General features: G+C 35.5%; 1 protein-coding gene across 3 annotated transcripts in view; it reads left to right on the top strand.

The window, feature by feature from the left end:
• HEPACAM2 (HEPACAM family member 2) overlaps positions 1–6,077 on the top strand; it is a 37,962-nt gene extending 31,885 nt beyond the window's left edge. For 2 of the 3 annotated variants that reach the window (XM_033194763.1, XM_033194765.1), the window contains 2 exons: positions 2,306–2,415; positions 5,393–6,077. In XM_033194763.1, coding sequence (XP_033050654.1) covers positions 2,306–2,415; positions 5,393–5,396 — 114 coding nt within the window. In that variant the 3' untranslated portion in view covers positions 5,397–6,077. Of the gene's footprint in view, positions 1–2,305; positions 2,420–5,392 lie in introns of those variants that run through there. The other variant, XM_033194764.1, reaches the window with a different exon arrangement.
• Positions 6,078–20,208: the final 14,131 nt, after the last annotated feature.

The raw sequence follows: 20,208 nt of genomic DNA, 5'->3' as shown, positions 1-20,208 counted from the left end.
TTCTCTTGTTCAGAGGATTCTGTCAATGTATAAGGTTCATCCAGTAAGCCTCCTGACCACAGACTTTATTTGAGAAATGTCATGTGAGTAATGGAGAGGGACTGATTGGATTTCATCCTCCCTAAGGGTGAGTCGGTAACAGTCACAGATGAAGGGAAGAACTGCCCTGCAAAGGCTTTGCAATACCCTATTCAATCTCAGGCAGGATTGGCTCACCTTCACTTCCACAACCGAAAGACAAAAACAAATATTTGATGGATCAGTTATTTCAAACAGCTTCTCACGATGGCAGAAAGCACCACTTTGAGGTGTGGCTTCGAATTGGAGAGCAGGAAACTGAACAGCTAAAGTTTATAATTGAATTTTTGAATAAGGAGTTTCAGTTTTTTTATGTAAAATAATACACGCTTTTTATTCCTAGGAATTCACTGGAAAGGAGTGAGATTTATATAAGAAATTTTAAATCTTACCATGTGATTAATCACTACTCAATTTTGGAGTTTTACTGGGAGAACCTCAATTGGCTCAAAATATTACAGCCCTGAAGAACTTGAGGCAGAGAAATAGGGGCTTTAATTACATAGTGGAAGCCCGGCTTATTTCTGTCGGAAACAGAATAACTTGATTTGAAGCCATGCCCATCTTCAAAGCTGAAAGCTCCTGAGGAATCTGCTGAGGTTCTTAATTGGCCATCACAGGTGCTTTGGGGAAGAAGTGAGAAATCAAGACCAACAACCAAAGGATGAGGATGAGGACGGGGACATGAGAGGAGACTGCATGAGAAGCCAGAATGGCAGCTGTGTGGGAAGATTAGCAGCCAAATGCAATGGCCTTTAGAGGAAAAGGAAAGTGATAATAGAACCAAGATCTCAAAACTGAAGTTGAGAAGCGAAATAAATTATTAACTTCTTGAGTTTTTTAAAATCAAAATAAGCTAGGTGCCATGGTGTGCACCTGTAGTCCCAGCTGTTCAGGAAGCTGAGGTAGGAGGATCAGTTGAACCCAGGAGTTCAAGACCAACCTGAGTAACATAGCGAGACCCTGACTCAAAAAAAGATAATCAAAATAATCTCTTGGCATATTGTGTGGTATGTACACAAATGGATTACTTCTGTCTCTACCCATTGTACATTTCACTGTCCATTTAGCACCTCTTTCAGGAGTTAGCCAGAAAACAACTGCATTAAGTGAGCAAGTTTATTATTTAACAGTTCTAATATTAGGTTAGGTGAGTAAGTTGGTGATCATCAATAGATTGCTTTTACCATAGCCCCTGAATACCTTCATACAAAAAATATCAAGAGCTGATCTCAAGGATAGGTTGTAAACCAAACTTTCCTTGACACAAAAATGACAGGACAAATCACATATACTAAGGCTTCATGTGAGAGCTATAGCAAGTGGAATAGAAATTAGTAGTTTCTAGAAAAACAAAAAGGTAAGATGTTCTGCTAAAACCTAGCAGGTCAAATTAACATGAGATAGGGAACTCTTCAGAGTTATCAAGACCAAAGAGCCCTCGAGGTGGAGCTGTATAAATATGAAAGACTGAAAGTGGACAGAAGTAGGATTAAAATAGGAAGCATTTGGGATGGGGAGGAAAATTAGACTTTGGCTAAATAATTGGGAGGGAGTGTTTACAGGAAGAAGGAAGTTATGAAATATAAGGAATGGGAATTAATAAAACACAAATACCACTTTCAATAAAAATATCTGTTGGTTTTTACCAGCCATAAATACACTATTCTTTCCACATTCACCCAAGCATTTAGTTTTTACAGTCCATTACTACATTTAAACCAAAATATTTTCCTTTGAGTGTTCCACATTCCTTGGTACCGTCTTTACTTATTTGCAATAGGATGAGGGATTTGGGCTGTATATTGTTCTTGCTTTTAAGCCACCCTTGTGCACATAATTGGCAAATAGTGTCAAAAGGGTAACTGAGGTATAGAAAAGATAATAATATGTGCTATCTAAGATGTCCTGACATCTTCTCTTTTGCTATTTTTTTCTTTCTATAATATTTCCTTTCCAGCACTGCCACCTTTCTTCTTAAATGAAGAAAAAAGCCATAGCTTTGTCAAGCTATCCTTCTTCTGACCTTATAGCTATGCTGCTGCACAAACTGCTGTAGGGTAAGTGCAGTAAAGTGTAGCAAGGAGGATGTCAGCCTTCTAGGGAAGATAAATAGTTCTAATTCTCTAATCATCACTACTGCCAGTTGTTTTCAACTATGCAGCATAGTGGAAAAACTATTTACTAGTATTGAGATACTCTATTTTTAATGTGCCACATTTTCTAGATCCCAAGCAGATCTGTTCCAGTCTCTGATGGTGTATCGGGACAAGATTTGCACAGTACAATATATGAAGTTATTCAGCACATCCCTGCCCAGCAGCAAGACCAGCCAGAGTAAGTATGAATCTGCATTTGATGGTGCTATGGAGAGGCTAAGCATTTAGCTTTTGCTTTCCCCAGAATTGATTAAAAGGCACAGAAGAAAAATACCAAAACAAGAAATTACAGCTTCTGTACATTTGAGCACACTTCCCCACCTGAACATAATTTTGAAAAACAAAACAGGCAAGCACACAAATATCTTCTGGGGCCATGCACTTGGGCCAGTGGACTAGATACAAAACTCTAGAATCAACTTTCTCTTGTGTACATTTCTTTCTCACAATATTTCCCCAAGGAATCCACATCTGGGTATGAAAGGAATGTTCATGCCAATTCTGTAGCCATTTTAATGATTACTTAATGATTTTCCAGTGGCTATGGTAGTTTTAGAGCCATGATGATTTGTCACTAAAAATAGGACCAGTAAAATAAAAGCTTACAGAGGATCCACAGCACAGTGAGCACCAATGCCCATCCTCCTATTCAAAGTAGCCTATTCCCAAGTGAGTGGAACCCCCTTGAGGACTGGCCTCTCACCCATAGAGGACAAAACCTGTGCTGAGGACAAAGCTAGGAACCTATTTATCCAGTTAAGCTCAAGGTTGTCACTAAGAAGTCTCCCTTTCCTCCCTGCCATGGAGAAATAAAGCCTACAATCTTTTGAAATAAAAAGACGAACTTCTCTTTTTTGTGGGCTGTAGCGGCCTGCAGGCATAACTGCCACAGACCATCTTCCATCATTTCTTTGTCATTTATTGACTTTGAAAAGAACATCAATAACCACATACAGAAACTTCCCCTCTGGCAAAAGAAACAGTTCCAGCAAAGTAATTCATGCACACTTCTGGGTAAATACCAAAAATAACAGCTAGGAGTGAACAAATCCATGGGAAATTATCTTATGGGGAGGAAACCTAGTCCTGGGGGAACTGTGCATCATTTAAGGTCTAAATAAGTGACAACATACTTCAGAGAACCTCATCAGAGAAAATTTACCTAGAGTCACATGAATAAGGAACAGACTTTGATGGAGCTAGAAACTTCTAGTTTGAAAAAAAATGTTGTAAAGCATTGCATTATCAATCTAGTAGAACACAAGAGTAGGATATTATTACATGATATTTTAAGAATAAAAACACTCTAAAATGATACCTAATTCTCTTTACCATCTATAATAGAAAACTAGGGGAAGTTTGTTTGCTGTTAAATATAAGGCATTGAAATAATTTTGAGATTATGTCTCCTTTCTAAGATTTAATCTAATTAAAATTTGTATCCTATTTAAATTCATTTGTTTTTCTATATATCCTTTCTTCTAACTATCAATTTTTCACTTTAGAATGTAAACAAACCAAATGACAACTTGGGGTTTATCTTTTAAGGTTCTCAAGAACGAAATAAATTTGAAGTCAAAATTGTGAATATGGCAGCTACAATTTCAGAACACAAAATAAAGTGATTGGGTTGTTTTCCATGTCAAAAAACTCATTCTCAAAAAAAGAACACCTTTTGAAACGAGATGACTTTTAGACACTAGCAAAATCTTTTGACTTTCTTAAGAACATAAAAGTTTATTTCATAAATAAGATTTGAGAATTGAAAACAAAGCAGAAATGTTATTTTTCAGGCATTCAAAACTGCTATTCAAAAGGTATTCAAAACTGCTATTAGGACATGCTCCTCCAAAAGGCAGTCACCCTCAAGACCCCAGTTCATGCTACCAGCCCAATCTGAGTGACATCTCCACCTCCCACAGACTCTCTCGTCTCACCTTCTTGTCTTCTCAATCTTTTTTTGTGTTTGTTAGTTTATCTGCGTACGTCTTTGTCTTCCAGTGGCTCTCTCTTCCTTTACCTTCATCCTTTGAATCCCTCCTTTTCTGAGTCTACCCTTCTCTTTTCTTCTCTTTTTCCATAACTGTCTCCCTTATCCGTAATATCCTTCTTAAAATTTTCCTCCTCTGTCTTCTAACTTTATCTAAATGGGGAGCCAATATTTTTTAAAGTGTTATTTTATTCGAATTCAGATTTATGTTACTTACTCTAATTTTTTAATAAATAAACAAAATGCTTCCTTTTTCCTTATCAGAAACTAGTTTGTACTTATTTTACTTATAATCAATTCACAAACATTTCCAGGACGTTTACTATGTGCTAGAGCAAGACATTAAATAAGACTCAATTTTTTAAAGATTTCATAGTTTAGTGGGCTGCTGTTTAATTATTTTAACTAAAAATGAGTGATTCTTAGTAAAATAAATAATTATCAGTAGCATAAATGCCACCTATAGATGCAGGGAGCATTTTTCTTTCCTGATTACCTATGGTTTTATTCTCCTCTAGGTCCAATTAAATTCAAAGATCAACTTCATGAGTAATGCATTATTATAGGTGGTTGGTGAAACTCTCCCATCTCTTATTCCCAATGTGAATGTGCCAGCTCTGGGGAAAGAATCTTAACTTCACTGCTTTCTTTTATTTGGCAGTCACTTCTGAGCAGGAAAGACAGCCAAACAATTTTATTCTTTGGCTCTTAGATTGTTCTAACAGTGTTATTTTCTTTACTCCATGTGTCTGTTACCTAATTGGACTGCTGTTTAACAAATTGGTAAACTGGTTTGTGTTCATATTCTAGTACTCAGCCCAATTATTTATTTATTGAACTTATGGCCGGATGTATTTCAATATTGTCTATTGACCTCATTAAATGCTCTTGGTAGGGTTTATATTGAACCCAAGACTGATGTTAGTATATTGAAAACAGGACATTCAAGTTAAGTAAACCTTTAGTTTCAAAAGTAAATTACCTACAAAATTTAATAATTGCTTACTCATATTTATCTGTTGATAAATGTAAGTTTCTTGGGCTAGCTCAAAATATTGATCTAATTTGTAGCCCTGGAAAGGAATAAAAGAATTTAAGGTTCTTTTACCTGCAGACCTGAAAAATCTATAGAACTGTTTACATATTTTGTATATCTCTTCACTAGGTGAACTCTCATGGGCTAAACAGCACATTAGAGTGAAATTCTGAAGAAATATTTTAAGGAAAAACAGTGGAAAAGTATATTAATCTGGAATCAGTGAAGAAACCAAGACCAACACATCTTACTCATTACTCCTTTACATGCAGAATAGAGGCATTTATGCAAATTGAACTACAGGTTTTTCAGCATATACACAATGTCTTGTGCAACAGAAAAACATGTTGGGGAAATATTCCTCAGTGGGCAGTCTTTCTCATGCTGATGAGGAGAATGAAAATGACAGGGGTTTCCTCTTTCATTTGGTACGAAATATCTCTGCAAAGCTCAATTAGTTCCACTCTATACTTCCACTGTCATCAACACTGAGACTATCCTGTCTCACCTACAAATGTGGAAACTTTACATTGTTAGATTTTTCAGCAGACTTTGTTTTATTAAATTTTTATTAGTGTTAGGGATCCTAAATATATGTTTCAATTTTATTTCTAAATTTCTATCTTGTTATTTGTACAACAAAGTAATAAGGATGGTTGTCACAAAAACAAAACTATGCTTTCTCTTTTTTTTCAATAACCAGTAGTATTTTTGAGAAGATTTGTAAACACTTAAGGAAATGACTATTAAAGTCTTATTTTTATTTTTTTCACGGAAAGATGCATTCAAATAAATTATTCTGTTTTTGCTTTTATGTGGTCTTAATTCTTTGTCTTATAGAGTAAAAATATTACACAAAAATCGAATTGTAAACATTGCTTTTTTAAATCCTTACTTCCCAATGTGCAATCAAGTCTAGATCATAGGGAATTATAAAAATAAACATCTTGCTCTCTAATGGCCTATTATTTTAAATAGAAGAAAGGAAGTCTTAAAAATATAATTTGTTTTTTAAAAGTTTTAAGCAAGCCACTGTGGGTACATTGCCCCTCCTGCATTTTCATAGAAGCACATGATGAAAAGAAAATTAAGACTTTAGTCCCACGACTCCTTTCTGGTCCTCTCTCTCTACTACCCTTATATATTGTTCTGTTGGAAAAGTCCATCAGTTCTACCACAACTATTTTCTACATTTAGTAAAAAAAAAAAATACTATATCTGATTAGAAAAGAAATTCATGCCCCTTGTAAAAATATATGTATACTTGGAAATGCAGAAGACTCACCATAAAACAATTAAAATCACTTGTATTCTTACTCCTCTGTTAGCATTTCCCCCAGATTAGTTATGTACATATTCATTCATGCTCCTTCCAATTCCAGAAGAGATTCATGGTAGCTCATATAAATGCATAAAATCACAAGATAAAATATGCCCAAAAAGTAAAGTTGATAAGGAAAACAGGATGAAGGAACAACGAGACGCAAAGCAAAAGCAGTAAGAGATTAAGGACCAATGTGATGAGGTCCCCTTCATCTGTGAGTATTGTTTCACATGACCAAGATCATGTGCCATATACAGGTGTATATCTAAAGAGGGGTTTCTAAGCTGAATGCAATTTGTAAGTAGCAGAGCCAAAAAAAGGTTGCAATCCTATTGCAGGGCCAGAAGAAAGTAAGTCAGCCATCCACCGCAGCTCCATCTATCTCTCCCTTTCTTTCTCAGTCTTGTGCCCACCCACCCCCTTCCTTGGGGGTGTTCTCTTTTCTGATGCATCTCTTATTTGGAGGCCAGACACTAACTACAATGAACTGCAGCTATATCTCTGTCTTCCCCTTCCTAAACCCAATTCTGAAACACTTTAATCCACAATCTTCAACAGCCCTTTCTGAAAAGATAATAATACATTCACACGATTCACAAATCAAAACTCTATTTAAAAAAAAAAAAACGTGCACTGAGGTAATTGTGTTTGTTAGTTTTGGGGTTTGGTTTGGCTATTTTGTGTATACCTCCAGAGTTTCTCTCCACAAACCAAGGAAAATACAAATATATATTCTTATTTTTTCAAACTCACTTTTCAATTACTTGTAATTCCTCTCATTTCTCTATCTCTCTCTCACACACAAAAATACACGGACTCCCTTAGCGCATGGTTCCACTCAAAGCGGCAAGGAATTGCTGAAAGCAGAAATGTGAAAGGATCTAGAATCCAATTAACTTTTGCTGTCATTGGTGTGTAACACCGGATGACTCACTGGTTTTTTAGTAAATGAGGATGAAAGTTTCATAAATTAATCAAGGTTTCCAAGGGAAGTGATGAACCAAAACCCAGATGTTCACCTAATTAACAAATTAATCTTTAAAAGCCAGCCTAAAGTTCTTTCCTCATTACTAAAAGAATCGTAGCTAGTGTTAGTTTTTAACTTTATATTACCACTTCTAACTTGGAATAGAATCAAATTCCTGATGCTTATTATTTTTAAAGAGTATATAGTCTACTGATAGATTTTTATACAAAAAACTAAAATACCTACTACTAAAATATAGTTTTCCTTGGTTTTCTGACGTGTCCTTCCATGTTAATGAGACAATTTCAGTTAAACTGCAATATAGTCTCAGACATCAAGGTCCATATGATCCTTCAGTTCCACTAGAGCATGTACATGAGAAAGTGTTCTTAAAATAATAAAAATTGAGTGATAACACATTATGTAGCATATAGGTGGCTATTTCCCTACATTTTACTTAAAATTTATTTTTTAAAAGTTATTTTCTGCTTCTTCCTTGCTATATATAGCCATGTATATTCCTATATCATTCTTACATAGTCCTCTAAAGTTCGTGTTCAAATATACATTAATATGGATGTTTTAGTTTCACAAAGAAATAGGAAAGCAAAACTATCTTCCTCATGGACACAGAAATCAGACACAGCATTTGGATTTAGCAGTGTTACTTTCCTTCCTTCTCATCTCCTAGATACACTGTTTATTGTGATTACCATATTAAGCTTGAAGTTTATTCAACTTTCACATCCATGACTTATTTTGATCTTCACAAGAACCCTGTGAGCTAGAACCAGTATACCCACTTTACAGATGGAGAAACCAAAACTCTGGGAGTTGAACAACTTTCCTAAAGTCACCAAACGAATGAATGGCAGAGCTGATTTTTGAACTACATCTCTGGCTCCATATCCAAGGTCTATTCCAATGCACCAATGATTTCTCTGGGCATGGCACCCTGGAATGGAGCAAACACAAATGTGTCTTGTCAGCCTTACCTTGGGAACTTCATTAGTTTCAATTATTATTGAGCTCCCAGCAGAGTTTATTTACTTGTTTGTTGATTCTTGGCCAAGAATTTTCTCATTTGTATATGCTCCTAGGGAAGATGACAGCTCAATTGCTTGCCATCAATAGGGCATAAACTGGAAGAATGTTTTCACACTTGTGAAAATCCCCAGCAGAATCCCACCTTAGGTTTATGACAGAAGCTCTCTGAGCCTCTGAGTCTTTGGAGATCAATCAATGAGCCTCATCGCATTCATCCCAGCACACACACTTTAGAACACAGACAATGCACGGTTTTTTTAATTGTACTGAGCTGAATTGCCTGCCCTCTTTGTATTTAATAAAGACACCATCTATAGGAGGCAAATACATTACTGTATTTTCAATAACCATGTTTCTTTGAATTTGTCCCCTAGAGGCACTTAAATTTAACTTTGGGAGCTATTTTTCCTTGCAGTTCACTGAGACTCTACCAAAATGTTTTGTCCTTCAGAAACCAGAGAGTCACAGAGTGAGAATATATAAAATTTGATTCTCATTATGTGTAAAATAACTCATATTTTCTGATTCACAGTTCACAGATAACTAGACATTTTACAGAGGAGGAAACTGACTCAGACTTTCAGGCCCTCGGTTTCCCCATCAAAACATGAAGAGGCTGAACTAGGCAACCTCCACCCTGCTTTGATTTTCCCAAAAGTGACATTCTCCAAGCAGGTCAGGTCCTCTGCAATTCTCTCATTACACCTGTATCGAAACCCTTACCATGCTACTATAATTATACTGTGAACCAAGCATATAAAGAGCTAATTATAATACTGTGTTCTAAATGCAATAGTAGAAATATGTAAAAATGCAGAGACACCACAGAAGAAAGAGTGATTAATTCTTTTTGGCAGCATCCAATAAGCATTCTTATAGCATATTAGGTTTTGGTGGGTGAAAGGAACATACCAACTTTAGAGGAAAGGGCATTCCAGGAGCTAACATTGAGTAAGATTTGTAATATATGAGGAATGAGTATGACAAGTATAGTCATGCAAAACAAAAAACATGAATGATCCAGGAGGGTATACTTAGTAAAATTATAAAACATGCCCAGTCCTTGAGAAATTGAAATCTCATTAGAAATTTCTGTTACGTTTAATAAACTCTTGTTAACTATATTTCACGGGCCATAAGATAGAGAATAAATAAATATAACTCAGTCTTTATATTCTAAGAGCTTGCAGTCTTGTCAAAGAAGGAGATACAATAAATTTAATAGTAATACTAGTACATACTAAATGCAACATGGTACACCATTAAGAAAGAAGAACAAAAAGCATACTATGGAAGCTTAGATGAGGGCATCAAATTGAGTCTAGGGTATTCAAAGAAGGCTTCCTGGAAGAAGCTGAGCTAAATCTCAAAGGACGAGAAGGAGTTAGCCAAGTGAAGAAATGTGAGGAAAGCATTTCAGGCAGAGATAACTGCTTGGGCAAAGGCATAGAGGCAAGAAACAGCCTGGTCTATGTGAAGAACTGTAAGCAGTGCAGTAATAATGAGAGAATAAGACAGGGAATGGTCAAGGCAAGTACTGATGAGAGAAGAAGCTAGTATACTGTACTTCCCCATTACACTCATCACGAGGGTGATCATTTGCTTAGTGTCTGTCTTCCTCACTAGACTGTAAGCTCCCAAAGTCAGGGAAGGCAAGGAACAACATCTGCCTATATTCCCAATGATTATCATATCTCAGCAATCAAGAAATATTTGAGGATAAAAATGAATGAATAAGAGTACATGGACAAAGGTCAGATCATGCATGAACCTGAGTGTTCAGTTAAGAAACTTGGATTTATTCTCTAAGTAATGAGACATCAGAGCAGGTGAGCAATCACATCAGATTTCTGCTTCGGATAGATCACCCTACATAAACTTGGAAATGGATTTTGTAGGATGAAGCTGAGACTAGATAAATAATTAGGGAAGATATTACTATCATCAAGATGAGGATGTAGCGTTGGATGGACTATAGGGTGGAAGTGTTAGAGATAAAACTTGTAGGGACCCAGTTATTGGATATGGGACATAAAATACAGGTAAGAGTCATAAAGAACACTTGTGTTTCTGTCTTGAGAGCTTGATGATGCCATCACACAAGATGGGAAGTGCTTGTGAAACAACATGTTTAAAAGGGGGGAAGTGATGGGTTCAGAACTAGGTAAGGTTAGGATTAGTTTAGGATTACAAATAGAAATGTCCGATAGACAGTTGTATATCCAAGAGGGACATTCAAGGAGAGGTCTGGGTTTAACAAATAAATCTGGACCACATATCACAATGCCTTTGACAGAGAATAACAAAAAACTCAGATTAAAAGGACTTAATGAATAATTTATTGTCTCAAATGACAGAAGTTCAAAGGTCAGGTAAATTCCCAGGATTGGTTAATTTAATGACTCAACAATGTCATCAAGAATCCAAGTTCTTTTTCATCTTCTACTCTTCTCTCATGGTTACAGGATGGATGTAGCAATTCCAGAAGTGATATAAACATGCCGCACCATCCAGAAAACGGAAAAAGCCACTTTGTGTGCTACTTCCTTGGGTGTGAGGAAAACTTTCCCAGAAGCCTCTACTAATTCCAGTAGTGTTTCCTTGGCCATACATGTTACATGCCCTTCCCTAAAGGAATTATTGGCAAGAGGAATGGGATTACCTTGATTAAAACAATACTCAGAATTTACTTCCCTGGATATGGTAGGGAAGACAACACCTTCTGAAGCATGTGAGTGGTTGGAGAAACAATGAATATCTGATTAAAATTGAATTTTGTATGGAATGAGGAACAGGTGGAAGTGGATGTCAGAAGATGAGATAGAAAGCAAATAAAGGGGGAAATGCCCTTGGAAACACCAACTTCAGGAGATGCCATCACCATTATGGAGATGCCAGGAAAGGTTAAGAAACAGCAGTTAAAGAAGCAAAAGGTGAACTTGGAAATAAACTTTAAAGAGAAAAGTTGAATATGAATTTTATTGTTGTATGTCCATAAATATCTGTTAAGAAGGGTGGGTGACCCTATATATTCTGGTTCCAGATCAGGAAGATTCTCATGTCTACAATGACCACCTAAAACCATTTTCTTAGACAATTCTATTTTAGTGAAATTTTATTAAGTTAATTAACATATATTTATTGAAATAGTTCAATGAAATTTAATTTTTAACTATATGATTTTGCACATTAAGAAATCTACCAACTGCAAATCCTGATTCTTACTTTCAAACAAGCCCTTAGTCTTAGAGGCTGACCTGCCAGGCAGTCATAATTAGATGCTAATAGATACATACATTTGTTGATTTCATTTGTGTCTAACAACTTCTGACCTTGGCCTAGTTTCTCATGCCATCAAGGAAAATCCCCACTGTTCCAACACATACACTTAAAATACATCTATTTCAAACCTTCTGCTTTCAAAAGTGTCCCAATAGATTATATCAGGACCACACATGGAAAGCTCTCATTTGCCTCCTTGTCCATCTGGAATATTCTTGTTTGCTCTTCAAGGCTAATCGTGCTGATGTCATATCTACTGTGCAGCCTCCCCAGAAGTGCCCAAGATTCTTTCATGATCCTGTAATGCTGCCTACAAAACCCTGCTGGAGCCCTGGACACACATCTACTTTCCCCTATTAGATGGGGAAGATCAAACAATTTAAAATAAATGAGATACTATTTAATAACTAGGTTACACAAATAGAAATGATATTAGCAAACTAGTACTGTGTATGTTGTGTTGATGCAGTAGTGTTGAGGTAAAACCAAACACTATCTGTGCCCAGTCCCAGTTGTCTAATCTGTAATGTGAGAGAGAAGGACCAAATAAACTCTAGGATTCCTTTCAGTTTTATGGCCCATGCTTTTTTTTTTATTAATTTACCATAAATATCTATATCTTCTTGGCAGACAGATATTATAAAGTCCAAATCTTTTCACCAAGCTGTTGCCTTTGCTTAAAAAACTGAACTAATAAGTAGACACAAAAGAAAATTTGTTTCCTCATTTGAGGACTCAGCATGGCATCTCACTTGTACTCTTATCATTTTTATGCAGCACCACTTAGTGTAGGCACTATCAAGTAATTACACATAGTGTAATAGTTGCCAAATACATACAATGTCAATAAAATGTCCAAACTTTTTCCAGTAGTGTTTTCAGGTTTTCTTGTTTTCAAATGATCTGTTTAAAGAAAAGGAACAAGAAATCTAAGTACCTATCAGCAGGGGGTGAGTTAAATACTAGTAAAACTAACAGGACATTGTAGCATTAAAAAGAATGAGATAAATCTAAATATAATAACACAGAGAAAAGTTCTGCATGTCTTATTAGTTGAAAAACAATATGTCACAGTCCATTTTTTGGTATGATTCACATGTGATATAATCATATGAATCAATACTAATTCTATGTATTTGTGTATATAAAGAAAATATTTAGTAGCAATCTCTGAGAAGAAGAAAGGAATAGTGGGTGCAGGGCTTAATTTTTTTTTCTTTTTTGCTTTACAGATATTTGTACTGCTTCATAGATTTTTTTACAATAATAAAGCACAAAAAAACTGCTTAAGGAGAACTTAACATTCTAAATCACACATCTTAATTGAAATTCCATTTGTGCAAAATTGTTCTGTAATTACTCAAGTATATAGACCACTTATCTCTTCGCTTTCGTTTACTCTCCTTTTCTTTCTTTCAATTTTTCTTGGCCCTTTCTTCCTGATTTTCCTTTTTTTGTTCTGATTTCATTTCTCCTTGTTGTATTCCATATTTTCCTGCCTTTAATTTCCTTTCTCCTTTCCCCTAAACTGAATCCCTGAAAGGTGAAAATATGGAAGTGTAAATAGGTGATTTTTGTGTTGGGTAGTGACTCTGATCATGGCCCACGGCTCTCCAAATACAGGAATCCGAACTGTGTGGTCTGACCACCTGAGAGGAACTGTGGCCAAGACAGAAGGATATCAAGATTCAGAGACCGACTGCAGAGATTTAAAACAAAATTCTATCACTAAATTCCAGAATTTACTTTTTCATGAAAATGTATAACGATTTGGCTTTAATGCTGTGGCTATTTCACCTGCAGTCCAGCAGGAAAAAGAGCAAATCCTAGAATAAAGGAGCCTCCATAACAAAGAGAGGACTGGGCTAATGTTACCATGGCAACTGCCAGGTTAATCAGAAAGGTTGGTGAAAGATATGAAGTATTTGGCGGGTCTTGCTTCTTATGGCTAAAAGTCTATGTGATTGGATTGAATTGAAATTGAATTGAATTGAAACACATTGAATTGGAAAGCAAAAGACTAACCTGAGGCAGAGGTTTTTCAAGGATTCACTTAATTAATTTATTGTTGCAATTTGGTGTGCAGTATATGTCAAACTCTGCCAGATGCCTAAAATATATTCTACCTTAGCTTTCAGAATAATGCTATGATGCATTATCCCTACTTTGTAGATGAAGAAACTGATGTTGAGAGACATTAGGAATCCCCTCCAATGTCATCAACTAATGAGTAAATGTCTGTATCACTCTGTGCTCTCTCCCAGACAACTTCAGCAAGGGCTGCTTTGTGGAATCACACTGGAGGCTTCATGAAGCTTTGTGTTTACATATAAAGTTCCCAGCTAAAGCTTCCAAGCTCTCTGGAGTTAAACGTTGCAGACAATCAGTTATTTCATTTGTTCAGTGTTCAGGTGGCTTCCACTTTGCATAAGAATGCTAGGAAAACAATTCCATTTTTTTCAGAATTAATAAGCTAGAATCAAAATGAGTATGTCTCTCTTACTTATTTAATGTATATTCATATATATATTTATTTATATGTAGAAACATCTACATACATATTTATGTATTATCAGGCAATGTTTCCATTGCAGTAAGGTAGACTGCAAACTTCTTTTATCTGCAGAGAGAGAAAGATGAGGTGGTATTCTTTACATTTCTAGAACGGGGTACCTATAATTTCACTTCCTATCTCTAATACCATGCTGCTCCACAGAGGTGAGACCTTTATTTATACAGAAACAAAAAGGCCTAGATCAAGGAGGGGTGTGTGTGTGCACGTGTATGTGTGTGTGTTGTGGCTCTGAAAGGTTTCTGAAGCAATGGCTACTTGTTTTAACTAAAGTAAACCATTTTTTGTTTTGTTTTGTTTTTTGGTTTCTTTTTTTTTTTTTTTTTTTTTTGAGACAGAGTCTTGCTCTGTCGCCCAGGCTGGAGTGCTGTGGCGCGATCTCGGCTCACTTCAAGCTCCGCCTCCCGGGTTCACACCATTCTCCTGCCTCAGCCTCCCGAGTAGCTGGGACTACAGGCGCCAGCCACTACGCCTGGCTGATTTTTTGTGCTTTTAGTAGAGACGGGGTTTCATCGTGTTAGCCAGGATGATCTCGATCTCCTGACCTCGTGATCCGCCCACCTCGGCCTCCCTAAGTGCTGGGATTACAGGTTTGAGCCACCGCGCCCGGCCAGTAAACCAGTTTTAACAGGTAGATTCAATTCTCATGTCCTCTGCATCGAATGCATTTTTATTGTAAGTGGCAAGCTGTAAACATTAGCGTTTTAAATCTATCTTTGAAAAGGCACAAACATGAATGCTCCCATTTCTTCCCTCCCTTTCCTGTCTCTCAGCCATAAATAGTTAATAACTGAACACATGTTCTACTGTCATCTCTGAAGGAGGTTACAGAGGGAAAGCTAAGTTAAGACAGGTAGTTCTTAATCTAAGTTACATCTACACCAGCAGGGGCCATTTGGTCTTCCAAGAAAAGTTGACTCCCTGCCAGCCTGTTTGCTTCTCAGTCATTGGACTATTGAAATCTAGAAATGTTGGGTAAGAAGTCACCAAAGCAACTCCTAAGGACGGATGGTAAAAACAGTGGACAGTGGTGACAGTCAAAACCATCACTACCAGGACACATCAGCCTGATATCTGTATAGTTTGTTTAAAATGCAATTTTCACACTGCAAAGCTAGAAAGTCACTGTACAACTTAGCAAGTTAAGTATGTCGCATAAATTCATATCCAGAGTTTTACAGTGCTAAGTTTGTGATAATCAGATCATGAGAGTTCTTTGCCTTTCTGACTTATGACCTATATGTTTCCTTCTTTAAAAAGAGAAAGTTTTAGAAGCAGAAGAATGAAAGGTGGCAAGGTTTAGTGTAAGACAACTGGTATTGTAAGGAAATTGCAAATGACATGGTGAAGTATACTCCACAGCCTAGAACAGGGGTTCCCAAACCCTGGGCCACGGACCAGTGTGTTAGGAACTGGGCTGCACAGCGGGAGGTGAGCAGCAGGCCAGTGGGTAAAGCTTCATCCGTATTTGCGGATGCTCCCCATCACTGGCATTACCACCTGAGCTCTGCCTCCTGTCAGATCAGTGGCAGCATTAGCTTCTCATAGGAGCAGGAACCCTATTGTGAACTACACATGTGAGAGATCTAGGTTGCACATGCCTTATGAGAATCTAATGCCTGATGACCTATCACTGTCTCTCATCACTCACAGATGGTACCGTGTAGTTGCAGGAAAGCAAGCTCGGGGCTCCTACTGATTCTACATTATGAGTTGTATAATAATTTCATTATATGTTACAACATAATAATAATAGAAATAAAATGCACAATAAATGTAATGAGCTTGAATCATTCTGAAATTACCACCCTCCCCCACCCCCACCCCCACCCCCGCCCAACCCCGCATCCCACTCCCTGGTTTGTGGAAAAATTGTCTTCCATGAAACTGGTCCCTGGTGCCAAAAAGGTTGGGGACCACTGGCATAGAGGACAAGATAAATTCCAATAAGCTTACATTGTTACAGAATTATGAGTATAACAGTCCATTAAAACTAAAAGTATAAGTTTAGAATGGGTGACCAAGATGATTTATATATGTTAAAGACAGAAAGGACTGTTTTTCTAGAACTGTTTATAGTTTATCTGCTATGAAAGATGGTGGCTGGGATGTCCTTTCACGATCCCTTCCAACAGAGAATTACAAACATGGATACCATCCTTAATCCTTTAGTGCCATCTATGGTCTGAATTTAGAAAGTGTCAGTTTAAAACAAATTCTAGATAATGTGAAGTCTCCTAGTTTAAAATTAGCATATTTATCTCTCAATTATATTTTGTCTTTTTGGGTTTGACTAAATGAACTGGATATCTTTCTGAAAGGCAATTTGGCAATATGTATTATGAGATTTAAAAATGTTTAAACTCCTTAACTCCATGACTCCATGTCTAGGAAATATCAAGGGAGAAACATACACGTATAAGTATATTAATTACAGTATTGTTTAAAAAACTAAATGTGCAAATGATTATAATACATCTATATGATGGAATATGATGCATCCATTTTTCAAAATGTGTCAAAAGAAAAAAAAAATCACCTTCAGTTGCAATCTCTGTAATTTTTCTCCCTATAGAAAGATTTCAAGTCTTTCATAAACTATCAAAAATCTGAAGAGATCCATAATGCAACAGCATGCAGCATCACACCAAAATACAATCCATAACCCACAAAACTAAACAGCTATGTGCCTAGCAAATAATTCACAAATATGCTAGAAGAGAGTGTTAAATTTTACATATACACCATTCAAGATAAATGATATAAAATCTTTACTTTGCGGAGAAAACAGAAGTTACCCGATTGAAACTCCTTCATCTTTTTGAAATAAAACATACTTACCTCCCTGTACTTCTATCCTGGTCTGCATCTCTCTGACTACCAGAGAGAATAATCTCTCTACCTCTGCTCTGGATTTTACCCCATTACTTACTTCAAGAACTTTACACCATTCATCATCTCTTTTCTTCTCCATGTTTATCCAACTTTTTCTCTCAATTGTAACAAAGGCCAAATGGGAGCTTATATCCAAATTTACTGAGGTCTGAGTTTTCTGGGCAGCCGTCCTCATCTTGGCTTAAGTAAACTCTTTAAAATTGTACTTTGTTCCTCAGCTTCTTCCTTTAGGTCAGCATGTCAAAATTACCATTTAAGTGTCATTATCAGTTTATTGTTCATATGGCTTCTGGTCCAGGTAAACTGATCTCAGCTATGATTCTCTGTATTTGCCAGTGTCTCCAGATTTCAGGATGACAGTTTATTTTCTGACCTTAATTTTCTGAAGGGTTCAAGAAAAGCAATTGATTTTCATTTTGTTGAAGATTTTTCTTGTAAAGATGGGAGCGACTATTTCCAAGCCCTCTATGTGTCAGAGCTGAAAGCAGAAGTTAAATTTATTTTTTTTATTTTATTATTTATTTTCTTTTCTGCTCCCATACTACCAGGAGAATTTTTTTAAAAACACACAACTTAGCATCTAAAATTCTTTCTATGCCACATGTTTATGTAATTGTAACCAAAACTTAGACATATTAAAATTTTAATGAGTTTTTTGAACATTTAACAATTCATGAATTGCAAGCAGTTTAACACTTTAGAAAGAGGGTGTCAGGGCAAAACTTTTATAAGGTGCTCTTGGAAGCAAGATAAAGAAAATATTTGATTCATTAAAGTGGAAAGTCCCTAGTAAGGGATTAATTGGCAGTATCTGATCAGTTAAGCTAAAAGTTTCATTTCGCTATTTACAATGAGTTGGGTTTCAGTTTGCTCATACAGTTGGAAGTTTCTGATTGGTTAAGCTAAAAGTTTCATTTCACTATTTACAATGAGTTGGGTTTCAGTTTGCTTATGTAGGACCTAAGGCCTAATGGCCTCTCATTAATTTTGTAACGCAAGTTTTTAAATTCAAAATATCTATGTTACACATATGTGCATATTATATGTATATATATACATACATATTTATCTTTCCTTCAACTGTTGGATTTGAACTTTTTCTCCTTCTTCATTAGAACAATAAATATTCTTTTTTATGAACTTGTGTCAGTTTCTTTATGGCATAAACATAGAAACCGAAAATCTAGATTAGAGACAGGAATATCAATTTCTCTAAATACTAATTACTCTACTTTAACAACTTGTATTTCCAACAAGAATCTGAGAGTTCTGTTTTACCTACTTTTTCCTACATGATGAATGTGAAATATTACCTTTTTGTAATTTTGACAAGTATCTCCCTGATTACTAGTGAGGCTGAGATATTTTCTTATATTTATTGGCCATTCAGTTTCTCTCCTCTATAAATTGATGTTTTACATATTTTGACCATTTTTCTATCAGGCTGTCATTTTGCATTGATTTGTAGGAACTCTTTCTATGCTGACTATTAATTCTTTGTTGATTTTATAATCCTGTGTTGATTATGCGACTTACTTTTTCTCCCTTATAGGGTATCTTCTGATACAAAAAGTGTTTTTAATGTATAAAAATGTGTTGGTATTTTCCTTTATGATTTGTATTTTTGTGTCTTGTGGCAAAATTATTTTTCAATTCTCATGTTTTAAATGTTTTCTTCTGAAATTTTCTCATTTCATATTTAGGTTTTTAATTCAACTAAATTTTGTTTTGTCAATTTCACCATGTAATACAGTTTTCACTTCATATATTTCAAGGCTATGTTGTTGCACACTCACAAATTCATTATTATTATATTCTCTTGGTAGAAGTTTTTTATCCCTATCAAAGTTTAAATCTTACATTTTATTTTATTTTAATATTGATATATCCTTTGGTTATTATTTGCCTAGTATATTTTTCAATACTTCCTTTCAAATCTCTGTGTAGTTTTTGTTTTAGTTGGATCTTTTATAAACAACATACCTTTTATAAACAACATATAGTCAGCATGATAGACTGTACTTCAATAAGTAAATTTAACTTATTTACATTCACTGCGATAACTATATATTTATATTCTTTTTCCTTCGTACTTCTTGTTTTCTGTTTACCATCTTTCTTCCCTATTTCTTTTTTATTTCTGTTCCTCCCTTCTGGTAGATTAATAAAGTTTTCTACATTTTTTTTTATCTCCTACTCTCATGGAAACTCTAGATTATATTTTTCTCCCCTTAGTTGGCATCCTATATTCTTAATACATGTATGGTTTTATTTTACAATCTGGAATTAATCCATATCTTTATAGTCCTCCTTGAACACTATAATGCTTTAATATCCCTTTATCAAAGCACACACATTCAACTGTTTAATCAATTTGTGTGCCTCTATTTTTCTTAATGTTGTGTGTGACTCCAATTTTTCAAGTCATACGTCATCCCTCTAAGTCTACTTCTCTTCCTATTAAAGTATATCAAGTAATCAGTTCTCATTGCAAATCAATTAGTGGTAAATTCTAAAGAAATGTGTATGTCTGAAATGTCTTAATTTTGACCTTGGGATTGGTTTACCTGAGTTTAAGTTTCCAGGCTGATGAATATTTTCTCTCAAAAAATTGAATGTATTACTTCATTGTCTTTTTTCATCAGTTGTTTCTGATGAAAGTTCTGTACTCAGTCTTGCATAGATTATTTGGGAATTTTTTCCTTTGAGAGTTTGAAATTTTTCATTTTTATACTAAATGTTTTTCAGTTGCATTATGCAATGTCCAGCTATGGATTTTTTATTTATTTTTATTTTATTTGTAATTTTTAAAATCTCCAGCCTAAAAGTTCATGTCTCTCTTCAATTCTGGGAAATAT

The sequence above is a fragment of the Trachypithecus francoisi genome, unplaced genomic scaffold (assembly GCF_009764315.1).
Source record: "Trachypithecus francoisi isolate TF-2019V2 unplaced genomic scaffold, Tfra_2.0 Lachesis_group4, whole genome shotgun sequence".
Lineage (NCBI taxonomy): Eukaryota > Metazoa > Chordata > Mammalia > Primates > Cercopithecidae > Trachypithecus > Trachypithecus francoisi.
This window is presented reverse-complemented; position numbering and strand designations above follow the sequence as displayed.